The following is a 15794-nucleotide window of genomic DNA, read 5'->3' as shown; positions in this document are numbered from 1 at the left end:
GCAAAATCTCTCTCTCATGTCTTATCAGCTAATGTAAGATTTACTCGACTTACCTATCACATACTTTTATTACTATTATTATTCTATACATATATATATTATTATGGTATATTGTATTATTATTGCTATTATTATACTAGATACTATCAAATATTGTTTTGATTAACGGTGGTCCCCCCCCCACTTTTCCTTCTATTTGATTACTCATCCCACCCCTTCCCTCTCTTTTTCCCCGCTATTATTAATCACGCTAAGCATATGTAAATGTATGTATATGCATATGTGTTATATCCCTCCCCGCAAGTATATACATATATATACATATACACGCGCATATATACATATACATATATACATATACGCATGTAAACTCGGCACACATAACACATTTATAAATATGGTATAGCATATTCCAAATACATTTCTCATTAATCTCTCTCCGATTGTCACGTTTCTCCTATCTCTCTTTCTCTACCTTCCCCCCCTAACTCGTTGAAAAAATCTCTCTGTCAAGATTTTGGTATGAACGTTTAGACATAGAAAATCGCATTTACCTAGCGCTCTGTCGTCATATATCTACTTAAGCCTCCCTCTTGTACCAAAAGGAGAAAAAAAAAGAAAAGAACTTCTTATCGATTTTTAATTATATAAATAGTGTAAATTTTTTATATAGTGCGAAAGAAATACGATATCGCTGACGAGACGCGCTGCTCTCCCGTAAATGCGTTTATTGTATGTAAAGAAGAAGAAAAAGAAAAGAAAGAAAAAATATACGGACCGGTGAAATTACACGCGATCTTTATTCGCTTTATTTTGCATCTTTCGTCAGCTATATACTTCCTGAGACTGGATTTACAAATCACGTTGATTCCAGACTGGCCTCTCGGTTTCATAAATCTCGAACAAATTTAATTTTCTATTTACGAGCACGTGAATTGAAGAATTGCGTATCTTTTTTACTAACAACAGTCTTGAACACCGTGACTTGTAAGTCGCGTAAACTCGATGTAAACTATCAATTGTGAAAGAGAAAAACAAAGGGAGAAGCGATTGACTTGATTCATCCAATTGCCGTATACATTTTTCGGGACATCTTCGCTACTATTTTGATATAATAGTGTGCGAAAATTTCGGCGATAAAATATTTTAAAGCAACGCGCATTTCGAAACAATGTATGTTCGAAGAACGAAAAATATGTATAAGTGAGAAAGGAATTGTACAAGTGAAAAATATCGCTGTATACGACAAATTCAATTCTTCGATATGAATTCGGTAAAAAGCAGAGAATTATAAAACTTTACAAATTTCACGAATATTGTAAAATTTTATTTATCAAGCTTTTGCCTAAAAGCATGAAAAGTGATTTAGGAATTAATTACTTAGAGATTATTGAATAATAAAGAACTGAAATTTGAAAATTAAAATCGAAGTTGCCATGTTTCTGAATAATATAATTGTGAAAAAAATTTTAAGTTTTAAGAGCCAACTTTGACATTTGAAAAATAAACGATTTTTTAATAAAATATTGAATTTATCGTATACAGTGATTGAAGACGCAACATCGCCGTGATATAACTGTATTATACATATGTCATCTCCGTTCTCTTTGAACATTTATATACTTCAGGCTCAATTGTCCCTTTCTCTTTCCGCTGCCTCCTCTTCCTTCTCCTATTCTCTCTCAATCCTCTTTTTGCCGCTTTCCTAATTTCTATTCTTTGAAAATCGACTCGCAAAACGCGATCGAAAGGCTCCTCTTTCTCTCTTTCTCACCGGGACATTAAAACATTAAGGCAACAGATTAAGCAGCCCTATAAATATTGATTATACATATATATAAATATATGTATACATATATATATATCTGTATATGTATATCTAAGCCTTATCGGTATGATATATATATGTAATAAGTACTATTTAAATATTGTAACAATTGTATATGATTTTAATACTACACGCTAATTGTATCATATATATATGAAGGATCTGCGACCTCCCACTTTGCAGCATATACAGACAAGCATACCAAATACACACACATACACGAACAATAGATACGCACTCACATATACAGCACTTCCTACTCATGGTACGTATGTAAACACCGAACGCTCGTACACATACATATACACACATGCGAATGTATACACTATACCATACACGCAACTTGCAAACGATTGTGCAATCTTAAGACAGGTCGAGAAACTGACATGCTGACATATTGCGATTGCCCACGTTTATCTCACACCCACCGGATTCAACTGCCACGGCGCTGGTATATGAACAGTTGTTTGATCGAATAAAGAGCCTCCGGGGTTCCTTCTCGAATATCGTCGGCCTTGAAGGAAAAAGAAATCATTGATATTTCAAAAATTCAATGATAAACTAAATTTCAATTTTTTTTTAATTAATTATATTTTCGTATATTATTATTACGCGATAATATTATTATTATGATTGTGAAATTCAATTTTTATGAACTGTAGCCATATGTTTTTTCACATATTTTTGTATAATATAATTATTAAAATATCTAATTATATTTAAAAATTATATATATATATATAATCTAATAATATAAAATTATGAGAATTCAGTTTTCTTCGATAACTACAGTTAAATTTGTATGAATCTAAAGAAATCTTTAGATGAAACTTGTAAAAATGGATTATAGAGGATATTTTAATGCGACCTTTTTTTATTTTGAGACCGACGATATTGTAAAATTGCAAAGCGGGATAAGCAAGCGAACATCAACGGGAATGGTGCGCCCTGATATTAAGACTGATGTACAGTAGCGCGCTATTCTCATCATTTCACATAAGTCATGCTTCTTCTCCTTCACCGCCGCCTCAATCGACACACACGTGCTTTAACACACGCGAATAAACACAAGTACACAACAATACGGAATCGCAGGGCTAATTAAGTATATATATATTTCGTATATATACCAAACGTATATATTAAATATATATATAAATATCTCGTATATATTTGTCTGATATATGTCATATATGTATGCGTAACGCTGTTCGTATCCGTCACTGGCTCCTATAATGCGCGCGACTGCAACATTATCCCGCGAGGAAGCGAGAAATTCCTCGGGGGAAAAAAATACTTTTGAAACACAATTGTCAAAATTGTAAAAACTTGCGAACAGACGTATCGCCACTTAAATACGTCACCGTTAATCGATTAACGATACGCACCTCGGCCCGCAATGCGTCAAATTCTTCATTATTAATTCATTATTATTAACGAAGGAGAATCGTTATTCCGCCAAAATATTCGTGTAAGCTGTGCGACAAATATACGAGCCAGTGGTGCGCTGTCTGAGACACACGATAGATACAGAGGGAAAGATAAAAGGAAAGGAAAAACAGCCGCGTGAGGTGTATTCTATATTATCGGCTAATTAGATAAGTGAAACGGACAGGCGTACGGATTACAAGAAAGACAAAATTACATAACTTGTATATTAGTGTATAGAACGTAGACGATGAAATAGCCATTGAAGAAAAAAAAAAGGATCATTTTCGACAATGTTTTTTACAAACAGGCAGAACAAGTGCAAGTAGATAAAAAAGAGAAAAATGTCATTGTATTATTTAAGCGTAACGAGGGAGCATTTTTCGAGGAAGGCGCAATCTTATAAATGCGTTAAATAGTGTGGGACAAGGTCTTCATTATTATATTCCGCCACTTCACGTGAGACATGATAAACTGCATATACAATTGTCGTAATAAAGGGAAAAGAGACTCATAGAGATTCGTTTGACGTAAAAGAAAAAAAAAATAAGATTCGACTGATTACGCGCTGGCTAAATCTTGGAATAAATCTGGAAATGTGTTTTGAGATATTTATAAACGACACTCTAAGCGGGTATCAATGCGATTGATTTGTCGTTGAAAAGCGTTTTCTTCGGTTTCGTTCCTCCCTCCGTCTTTGTTCCGATTTATATTTCACAATTTTATTTCACTATCTGTCGTTACAACGGTTCGCGGCGACAGGCGCGATATAGGAAGGGCGTATATAAATAATAATTTGTCATCTTTATAATTATAATTGTAGTCTGTTTATATCATCGAGTATGTGTATAAAATTAAAAGGAAATAAAAAAACATCTACTTGGAGTACAATTTACGAGTATGACTTAAAGTCACTCCAAGTATTGTCGTCGATAATATAATTATTCCGTTAAATCTGTATAAGCTAACGTTACTGTCGATTTGAAAATAATTACATTAATATTTATTACAACAAGCTGCAATATTAAGATATTATTGCAGCTCTTGTAAGAAAGTACTAAACAAATATAATACAGATTTCAAGTTTTGAGAAACGCAGTTGTAAAGTTCAATTAAATTGTAAGAAAATTACAATTAAAATTTTAAAAATTTATTAAAATTTTATTGCCTAATACGACGTCAATTTTTATTCAGGAAGCTTACTCAGTCGGAATAAGAAATTAAATTTTAATCAATTTTAACCCATACATTAAAAAAAAAAACACATTTTTAGGCAATGAAGTTTCTCTCAAAATGTGGTTTAATATTTGAATAAAATATAATAAATTGTAACATTGTGTAGGAGCAAAAAAAAATTAGCGTTTCGATTAGTTTTGAGAATGATTTTTTTTTGTCTGCAATTAGAGATTTCACGTTCTTAATTTCTGATCTCAATCGGCGAATTTATCGCTTTATTGTTGCCTCGAACCGTTGATATCTATTCGTAAACCAATCTCGTTAATTTCGTTTTACGATTATTTTTTTTGACTTTATCGTTTTATCGTGTATTTGCATTTTGATTTTATTAATTATCTATTATGGGAGACGATTGCACACTGTTTTTCGCCTGTCTACTTTAATTATTATTTAGTTTAATTTTCTCTCCCTCGATTATAAAGAAAAGCCGCGAGACAATGTAATTGCATTTTATATATATACACACACATATCACACACACACACACAAACACACACACATATAGACACTGAGGATTAGAGATCTATCGAGTTTATTATCTTAGAATTGTCTCGGTAGCGGTTCGCCGCGCATTGAAATAATGAAGTAAATAAAGTTATAAATAATCAATTAAGGATGGTTATACATATTTGAGTAGAGTGATAAATAAGATTTGTTCTTGTGCTGCAAACGGCTAACGTATTACGACTAAGTAGATGCAGTGATTATATTGTATTGATTAATCGTTTATATATACAAATAATTACACACATGTATTGCTTTCGTCTTGCTTGAGTTTTGTCATTTTTTTTTATACGCAGCGAAAAATACTACTATCTACTTTTAGATCTTATTTATTGTCATCTCTATATATCTCTTTCTCTCTCTTTCTCTTCGTCACACTCTAGATTTAATACAAATTGCACGTAGGGCAATCTACATTGTTACAGGAGGCTGAGATTGTAGTCTATGTATATGTGCGTAAACACGCGTGAAGTGTTTCATTTTTCTCTCTTCATTCATAACATATACATACATACATACATACATACATATATATATATATATATATATATATATATATATATATTAATATATATAATATATATATATATATATATATATATATATATAAATATAATTAAATTTGATATATAATCATATATGTATAAATCCGATAGTACAAGTATAATTTTTGAATTTTTGTGAATTCTTCGCGCACGAATTCCTCCGAAAATCCACCTCCTAGTGACCGATTATACGATGCAGAGAGCCGTGCTGGTAGTTTGTGTTGAGACTAAATAGCATTTCATTCTCATTAAATAGGCATATATTTACACGTCAAGGTACACGTAACACACACACACGTACACACACACCGAGAGAAATACTTGGTACTCTTTCTCTCTCTCTCTCTCTCTCTCTCTATATACACACATTTAACGAGACAAAAAAAAGTGGATAATGGATTAACGGTATTCTAAATGTAACATGTATATGATGGCTGTACAAATGTAACATTTTTTTCCATTATGTATGATGATAATAATAATAATGATGAAAAAAAGGGAAGATTTGATGCAAAAAGAAAATGTAATTGAACAAAAGAAAAAAAAAATGTGTGCGCGCGCGTCGATTGATATGACAGCGATGATGATCACGCGATAATGATCCGCCGACGCACTCGCGCGAGTGATTCACCAATAAACTACTATTACTTTTAATTATTATGAAATACCATTTCTGTAATAACATTATGATATAAAACCATACATTGAATGGCAAAATTGTCTCTTTCCTATTTTCCTGCGTCTCGTAATTTTTTTGGCGTCTAACATTTTATAATTTAAGATCTGATATAAGCATCTTAGATTGTAGCTATTGCAATTATAATACATAATTATAATGTAATATAAATAATTATAGGATGCACAATGTGACCTGTAATTACTTATATAATATTGTTATATATAAGTATTTATCAAATTTAATTATAAAATTTGAAACGCTACAGAATGATTACAGAAATTGTTCCTTCAAAATAATTCTTGCAAGTATTTTATGATTTATAAATCTTAAAGAATTCACATACGCATTTTCTATCTTTGTCAAATTTTGAATTTTCATTTGATACACGATATAAGACTGGATAAAGAATAGTGATCGCGGAATCAAAGAGACAGGAAAAAATAAAATATAACGAAAATAGAATATTGAATTAAATATTGCAAACGCAAATTAATTAGATTGGTGAGAACAAATATTCTAGAGATGCGTATGATTTTTTTTTATTAGATACATAGCAAGCGTCGTATGTGTTACATCATACAAACGGTGATAAGAAACTATAATTATTAACGCAAGTTATCATTAACGCACGTTATTATGATTCTTTTTCGTTAAATAAAAATTTTGTTTACATAATAGATTTCCAAAAGTTTATCATAATCGAAAAGAGAATAATTATGAGAATCAATAGGCAATTATTATAAAGTAACACTGAAAAAAGCATAATCGTAACTGTAATACATGTTGCGAATTCTTAAAATCGTTTTAAATAAATTTTTTTTTAATGTAACAGATTTTTAAGTATAAAACACGCGTTTTATCGGTGTACTTTTACATGCACATTTTTTGTATAATAATAATAATATAATAACAATAATAACGTTTCATTATATAATAATATACTATACAGAAATGCTACATCTATTATTCGTATTAAACTTTCTTGCCATACCAAATAGTTAATTACATCTCGTATAAAAACTATGATAATATCTTACGAATATATAACGTAATATAATAGAGATTAGCTCTTATCAATGTTTATTTTTTATTCTTTTTTAATAAACATTATATCTTAAGGCCATTGCATTGTTAAAAAATTTTAGTCAATCATAATGTCGTAAGAAAATTGACCAATCACAATCAAACATTCTAAAACATAATAAGAATGTTTGAACTGTGATTGGTTGATTTACTAACGGCTTTACGATGATTATTATGACTAAAATTTTTTAACGTGCAATGGCCTTTCCACCGTAAATCTAATTGCGAAGAGTATCTTGAGAATCTACGGTGAAAAATGCCATCATAGATATTATGATGACAACCAAAGTATTGAATAGAATTTCAAAATACAGTTTTAGAAAATTATGAATAAATAAATGCATATAAAAATTCAATATCGCAAATCACAAATTAAAATATCTGTCATCTTATTTATTTGCAAAAAAAAAATAAAGAAGATGATGCTTCGTCTCTATAATTTTGTTATATAAAAATACATGAATGAAGAAAAAAATTAAAAGGAATTTTTTTTACAGTACACAAGTAGTTTACAATTCTTAAAAACATCATTTGAAAAATTTTCTAAATTCCTTTTTTTATGTTTTTTTTTCTTTATCTGTTCATCATTCTTCTATTCCTATTCTCTTTCAATTCTTACATTTTATTTTTATACACGATACATAAATTTATATTAGCGTATATATACAGTATACATCTTTCTTGAATACTGCATAAACGTGAAAAATCTTCGTTTAAATTAATATTTGTTTATTTAACAAATTATCTATGCACAAACTTCAGTTTGGTTTTGTTTTTTTTTTTTCACTTTTGCAACTTTTAATGATGGCAGTACAACTGCGAATCAGACTAGGAATAGAATCAGAAATTTTTGTTGATTCTCTTGTTATATCTTTGTTTAAAAATCTACCCTTCGCTTAGCGTAAGGGGTTACTAATGTTTTTTTAAGGTCCTCAGTCACTGTCCTCTGCGTTTCGCGGAATGCGAGTCAGTGGTCGCCGACTGTCCTCGTCCGATCCATATATAACTTCCTCCTCCGAATCGTTGAACATCGAGAACGCAGGATTATCTTTCGTTATCGATGAGTCTGCAATAAATAAAGAAATTCTGTTTTAGCATAAATAATAAAAATCAAAGAATAAAGTTTGACAGTCATAATGACATTTGTAGAATTTTTTCATAATTATTTTTAAATTATTATCTTATAGTTAAATAAATGAGTTATATAGAAAAAGAATGGGGACGTCTCGACAACAATATAAAATATTACGGATATCATTTTCATAAAAGCATCAATAGGATACACGAGAAGAGAAATTTTTGTTTCGAGTAAACCAACGTGCGAAAAATTATCAAATTTTTTTCTTCAACATTTTTTTATGTTTCCTCAATTTTTTTTCTGGCATTGCAACTTTATACAGTCCTGTCTTGTTAATTTATTAAGCAAAATTAAATGTCATGTTGGATATGATATTATCGAAGTTAGGATCTTCTTCGTAATACTCACGTTGTCCGTAAACCTGCGGGAGTGCGGGCGCGTAAACGTACGCCATGGTGTACAAATAAAAATTGAGGAGACCGTAAAGGGCCATGAATTGCGCAGACGTGCGATAATAAGTGGAGAGGCGAGAGGCGAAACTGTCTTCTAATACACCGGCTCCGAATTGACGGGCGGTGACCAAACTGCAAACGCCGGCCACCACCGCGGCGAGTAGTGTCAAGAACCGTAGACGAAGATCTGCAAAAAAAAAAGGTAAATTTTTCAATTCTTCTATTCTTATTATTTTTATTTTTATATCTGTGAATTTTTTATTTATACAAAAGTATATTAAAAAAAATAAAAATAAAAAGATGCAGTTACACATTAAATGACATACTGCACTTTTACAGAATGAGAGTCTTGCATACTTACCAAAGTATGGCATAGACCGTAATTCGCTGTACGCCTTCAATATGAGAAGCAGCAAGTATGCGATGTAGAAACCACCGACTGTGAAGAAGAATACCTTGAAGCCCTGGAAAGAAAAATGTATCAAGAACATAGATGTAACGTATAACATATCCATTATTATAAGTGATATCGCTCGTTCATTGTCCATCGCGAGATCTATCACATTTTTTTGCCACTCTTCATCGATAGACCAGTTTCGGACCGCTTTCGATGCGATGCCAAATAAAGATCGAGGACTGGTAATCTTGGAAGAACTAGCTCGATGGAAAATTATTTACAACAGTATTGATCGTGACTCGATCCGCGTATACAGCAGAAAGAAGAGAAAAAGTTGGAAACAATAAGTGTTTTGCAACGTCGAGAGGGAGTGACAGCAAAATTATACTCGATTTATCGATACACGAACATGAGACAATTCGGTAAATATTTCTTCAGTCTTTGAGAAAATAGTGATGCAATTAAATAAGAATATATTTTCAGTTTTTCATGTATAATTATATATCTTTGCTGATAGTATATATAATAAATTTTGATCGAATAAGATAAGCTCCATTTTCATGCTTCAAGATCGTTTATTCAAATATATAATTTTATTTTACTTATTTTAATTTATCTCAATTTTTTTGTGTCTCGAAATGAGAAAAATAAATAATCGGTCCTTTGCCCCAGCGATTGCCATTATCATCCTGGATGTTTCGCTGAGGATTAATGGATTGTACACAATTGTCGAATGCCCAGTGGAATTTCGAAGAGACGACGCAGAATACGGCGATCCGAAGCTGCAAATAAGCTGCACAATGCAACTCTTATGTCCACTGTTAACAGAAGACTCGACGAATTACGAGAACCGCGTTCGGGGTTATCAGGTACACGAATACAATCTTGTCGCCACGACGATGTGCGAGATGAAGCTCAAGATTAACATCGTGAAAAATCTGAGCGTGATCGAGACGGAAGAGAAAAATCCATGTACCGATCTCGCTCATCACGAACATCAGGTGTTGCTATCCCATTCTACTAACTGCAGCTTAGTAAGTTCCTCAAAAAAAAAAAAAAAAACAAGAAAATTATGTAAATTAGAAATTTGGATATTGCTTCCTCATCATCATTTTATTTCATTCACAAAGCTCTTCCTTAGAGCAAGCACATTTTTTAATTTTCGCTTTCTCATAAAGGAAGCTTTATCATGTTCAAAAATTTAACTAAAAAGTGGATAAATTTGACTTGTTGACATTTTCTATAAAAATATCGAACACTATCTAATCGAGTGTGTATTTTTAGTTCTATAAATGCGACTGGGGCGTGCCAATGTTGTTCGAGTGCCCGGAGGGATTGCACTTCAATCCCGTTCTTCAGGTGTGCGACTGGCCCTGGCAGGCAGACTGCGACTCATCCTGGATCGGTTGCCCGCGACCGTTTCCACGATGCCCGTCACATTATCCGGGCTTAATACTGCCGCATCCCTTTCTGTGCGATCGTTTCTATCAGTGCGATTGGGGAACGCCGCGATTACAGACCTGCCCTACCGGACTTTACTTCAATTCACGTCTCAAGGTGTGCGACTGGTCTTACAACTCCAACTGTCAAAATTGCTGAGATCATCGAAAGACGAACTTGCACAAGTTGACACAAGTTGACAACCGAATTTTGAAAAGGAAAGGTTTTTTGAAGATATATATGCAAATGCATTTGTCGAGAAATGCCACGAACGGATACGTCCGGTCGTTTTTTCTTTTTTTTTTTTTCGTATACAATAACGTATACAATAATGATATATTAGTAATATGATATATTAGTTCCGTCAAATGTATCGTATATATAATGGTAATATTCTATTATAATGAACTTTATTAATTAACACTTACGTAATAATTCGATGTATCGAGAACATAATTGTAAGTGGGATCCTCCAGCTCGGTACAACGAAGCCATGTAGCAAGAGTTAGCGCTGCACCCCATAACATACCTACTACTAGAAGCTTGGGTAGGTAAAACGTGATGAGCCGTCTCTCATTCTAAAAAAATAAAATAAGCAAATGGTTATAATATTTCAAATTAAAACCTTATTTATTTAATGAAAAGAATGCATTTTCAAATTAATTAATTAATTTAATAATAATATTGAAACACATAATATATATTTATCCACCCTTAAAAAAGGCACTATTTAAGTCAATATTTAAAAGTCTCGAAGTGTATTGTTGCCTCTTTAACAAATTAGCCAGATAATTTAATCTTTTATTATTTTAGTCTTGCATTAGAATTATAGCATTTAATTATTCCGCTTTTGACTTTTTGTATATCAATACCTGTCTGAGGCCGTGATAGACGCAGAGCCAGAACATAAGAATGGCACAAAGAAAAGTCGTTTGTAGAATTGCATCTAGCATACCGGGTACCCAGGAGTTCACTAAAAACGTCATGGGAAATAGCGGATCTGTTTGGACCAAATATAAATTTGACAATGTATTAAAAATGATGAAGATTTGTAAAAATAACGTTGCAATCTCAAGAACACTTACTATTGTACAGAATCAATAATGGAAGAAGTATAGAGATCCACTTTTGCTCTATCGACCAATCGTGCAGGGGATACTTTCTAAGCGAATGACCGAACCAACACTGAAAGCGGATACATTATTCTTCTTTCAGTTTCTAGAGCGAGTTTTAATTATTCGCGAAGAAACAAAAAATCGGATTGAGTTAAAAAAGAATCAATGCGAGTTCTTCATTATTGAGATCGAAGATAGCTACAGAATTAATCTCTTTCTACGCTTTTTTTACTCTAAAGAATTTTTTTTATTTAAAATCCTTTTCTGATTTCTTAAAAAAGGATCCTTTTCCTTTTACGCGATAAAATTTTAATTATTAACAAACAAAATTAATCCTTCTATCGCGTGAAATATATATCTATAAATTTTTTCAAGATGACACATTTTCATAATATATTTTTTTATATTATATTTAATATTATTTTTTTATGAAAAGAATGTTTCAAGTATCAAACTTAGTTCTTAAAATATTATATCCATTTAATTTGTTGCCTGAAAACGATTTAATGCGATAAAAAGTTAAACCAGAATATTTTTTTATTCCACGACATTTGATAATTAACATCTTCAAATGTGTTGGAAGTAGAGAGAGATAAATTTTTGAAACCAATCTTCGATATCGAAGATTACTCGTTCAATTTCACAGAAGCAATAAAACGCGCCTTCCTTTGACTCATTTTAATCATGCGTTTTACGCATTGCTACGTCATCGTAGCAATCATGAATTACCATTACTCCGAACGTGGTCAGCAGGAAGATCAATCGGAACCAGATCTCGATCTGCGTGAACGCCGGATTATAGTTCTTAAACTGTGAACAGGAAATACAAGAACGAGGTTCGGAATTGTCGTGTCGAAACGGACGCAATCTTATTTCGGGCGCAGTGCTTACTGACGTAGAATGTGAGTTCTCGTATCGTATATCGGTGATGGAAGCTCTCGAGTCCATGGAAGCGGACGGTGATTACGTAGTAGCTATAATCGAGGAATCCGAGATGAGCGACGACCAGCTCCTCGCAGGATTGTCTCTCGCACTTCAAGTGTCTGGTTCTGAAAAACGATCACGCTAATTTCGCATATAATTTTTTATACACATTTTAAACTCTGGACCTACTTGTATTATACAAATTTCACTCATCACAACGCGTAATTGCAAGTTCTAGGATTGATAATTTTTATTCTTTTTTGTCATGAATATATCATTGAAACAATAATTATTTTACGAAATTCTATTATCAAGCAAACGAGAGAATTCGTACCGATTATGTCCAGCTTCCGGTGGTAGCACAGACACGAGCTTGCGATCAGCAGTTATACCGTCTATAGAGACGCTAACTTGGAAACCCTTATCGTATCTTTCGTCTACAAAAAAGAAATTATCATCCATTATTAATAATAGATTTTGTTTTAAATATATAAAAAATAAATAATACATTAGAAAGCAAAAAAAAATATAGATTTTTTCTTCATTAAATCGTAATTGTTATCCAATAAATAAACAGTATTTTTGAAAATTTTTGGAAAACATTTTTATAAACATTAAAATAATTGTTTAAATCCCTTTTTATTAAAGAATATTATATTCATTAAATGAAATATAATTATATTAAAAAATTAAATAAATTATTTTAAAAATGTTTGTATTAACATTTGCTATTTTAAATGATATTTCATGTAAAATAAATAATTAAAATAACCATTAAATAAATGTTATTTTTAAAAATTAATTATATAACGTGCAATTAATAAATAATAAATATTAAAAATACATTTTAAAAATTTTGTTTGCTTACAGAATAGAGACATAAAAAAAATGTTGCGATCTATCATAAAATTAAGAATCTTGCATGTAATTAATTTTTATTTTATTTATTACATTAATATAGAGAAAAAAAATAAATTAGCAAGAAATTTACCGTGAAAAAATAAACGACGTAATTATCTTATTCTAATTATCGATCTATACGTTCTTAAACGATTTCGCTATTAGTTCAAATGAAAATCATACGTTACCATCGTTATTCGATGTCGATAGCTTGGCGATTACCCATAATTGCTGGCTATATGTAGACAAGAGAGGTGTTTTCATGATGAATGGACCAGTGGCCATCTCGCTGCCGTTCAGATGCTCTTTGTGTTCGCTGGTCGATGTTATAGGCGGTCCTTTAAAAGCGTCAATATTTTTCAATACGACCGTCATTGTTTTGCGAGATTAATAATAGTAATTCGTTATCGTGCAATTTATTTCGAGATAATTTAGAAATTATTGCTAGAATACTCACCGGCAAGACCGATAAACACCGCTAATCCAAAACACGCAAAAAAGGCAACGAATACCATAACAAATTCCCTCTTGTGCATCGAATACAATCGCATCTGCACGGATCTAGACGGCAAATTTAAATTAATCATACATAGCTAAAATATATATAGAGTTTATGAATTAAATATAAATATATTAGTGACGAAAAAATATATATATTTTACGACATTTCATAATATAAATATGAACGTCGTGAATTATGTCAAATTATGATGAAAAAAATCCGTTCGCTTTTTTTATATGACCCTCATATATACATTCATATATTAATAAGGAGAAGGAAAGGAACGAATTTTTTAAACAGTCCTGCTATTTTTTTACCGAGTTTTTTTGAGTTTTTTAAATATAATTTTTCAGAAAATTGCTTACCTCTCGCAGCGATCATGATGATAAGCAGGCGCAATGTACTTGTTAAATTCGCTAAAGAGGTCACTGAACTGTGACAGTGCGTTCCTGACCTTGAGATTCCAACCAGCGGATGGGAGATGATATGAGTATCCTAATCCGGGCCCCTCCATCATCTTCAGGATTTCGTGGAATGCCTTTTCATATATCTAATTCTGATTATGCGCATTTTTTTAATTTTCCAGTCAATAATTAACATACAATTTAACTTTTATACGACACATATGTTTTTATACATTATTAATATATGTATTTTTCTTTTTGCATCGAGAGGATTGAATTTTGAGGAGAAAATAACAAATTTGATATTTTACAAGAAAGTGATATGAGATGTAATGAAATGATCCGTAAAACTATTTTTTTTATATATGTAATAGAATTTAAAGACATATGCACTTTAAAGTTTTATTGGTCATGTAAAAAAATCACTTTAAAAAACTTTCACAAATCACGAGTGTGACACTGACAATATTAAATGGTTTTCAATTTATAAAAATGCACACTTATATGTCGAAAATATCTTGCTATACAAATAGTAATAGTTGCATTAAATGAATAATAAAATAAATAAAATATATCTTTTAATTCTTAAAGTTTTTTTATCAAATAGAGCAGATAAAATTTTGTTTTATTTTAATTTATTTACGCAATTAATTAAAATAAAAATGAAATACTTCAATTTTAAAAAGAAAGAGGTATGTTGTAAAAAGATATCTTGCACCTGTCATTTTTTAGAGAAATTTATCGCGCGCGAAACAACAATCGGATCTAATCACAATAATATATAGTTTATTATAAACGATAAATTTGCAGATATACACGTCGTGCATGTAAACAATAAACTCACCTTTTTCACTTTACTGCGTGATAATAGATGCTATTTCTACCTGCATCCTTGATAAATATCACCCGCCGACATAATTCAGGGACGATTTCATCGGCGTGATGCTGTATTAAGAATAGATAAGGGATTCGTTGACATTCGTTTCGCGTAATTTTACAAGCGAAAATACGAGAGCGACCACACGAACGCGAGCGGTGTATGTACGAACGAAGAACATCGCGAGACGCGCGCACTATTGATTTTCACGTCATATGCTACGAACCACAGGGTTGCTAACTCATCGGCATCCGGGGGGTTGGAAACGGTACGTTGAATAACGGGGCAAATATTTGTATCACCTCGATAAGAAGTTTCAATAGTATTGTTATGTGTTATATATGCCTTGCGAAAGTAAAATACAATTGAAGTCGATTATATACGCTGATGATACATTTGTAG

The 15794-nt window shown here is 31.5% G+C and overlaps 2 protein-coding genes across 5 annotated transcripts; one reads left to right on the top strand and one right to left on the bottom strand.

The window, feature by feature from the left end:
• Positions 1–5868: 5868 nt before the first annotated feature.
• LOC126855874 (transmembrane protein 181) lies at positions 5869–15657 on the bottom strand. Of its 3 annotated transcripts, none has more exons than XM_050603927.1 (13): positions 15360–15657; positions 14477–14661; positions 14067–14170; positions 13798–13947; positions 13044–13146; positions 12681–12834; positions 12515–12595; positions 11756–11855; positions 11543–11670; positions 11099–11248; positions 9195–9297; positions 8790–9020; positions 5869–8369 (listed from the first exon to the last, which is right to left on the bottom strand). In XM_050603927.1, exons 2-13 carry the CDS (start codon positions 14626–14628, stop codon positions 8236–8238), a joined length of 1590 nt encoding a protein of 529 aa, XP_050459884.1. In that variant the 5' UTR covers positions 14629–14661; positions 15360–15657; the 3' UTR covers positions 5869–8235. The 3 variants fall into 3 exon arrangements, with proteins under 3 accessions (XP_050459884.1, XP_050459883.1, XP_050459882.1); XM_050603926.1 differs by having other exon boundaries at positions 14477–14649; XM_050603925.1 differs by having other exon boundaries at positions 14477–14667; positions 15360–15656.
• Positions 9298–11084, top strand: LOC126855884 (chitin-binding domain protein cbd-1-like). Of its 2 annotated transcripts, none has more exons than XM_050603946.1 (3): positions 9298–9328; positions 9423–10264; positions 10515–11084. In XM_050603946.1, exons 2-3 carry the CDS (start codon positions 9869–9871, stop codon positions 10827–10829), a joined length of 711 nt encoding a protein of 236 aa, XP_050459903.1. In that variant the 5' UTR covers positions 9298–9328; positions 9423–9868; the 3' UTR covers positions 10830–11084. The 2 variants fall into 2 exon arrangements, with proteins under 2 accessions (XP_050459903.1, XP_050459904.1); XM_050603947.1 differs by having other exon boundaries at positions 9304–9652; positions 9903–10264.
• Positions 15658–15794: the final 137 nt, after the last annotated feature.

The sequence above is a fragment of the Cataglyphis hispanica genome, chromosome 17, assembly GCF_021464435.1.
Source record: "Cataglyphis hispanica isolate Lineage 1 chromosome 17, ULB_Chis1_1.0, whole genome shotgun sequence".
Lineage (NCBI taxonomy): Eukaryota > Metazoa > Arthropoda > Insecta > Hymenoptera > Formicidae > Cataglyphis > Cataglyphis hispanica.
The sequence above is the reverse complement of the archived record's forward strand: the minus strand, read 5'-3'. Positions and strand labels throughout refer to the sequence as shown.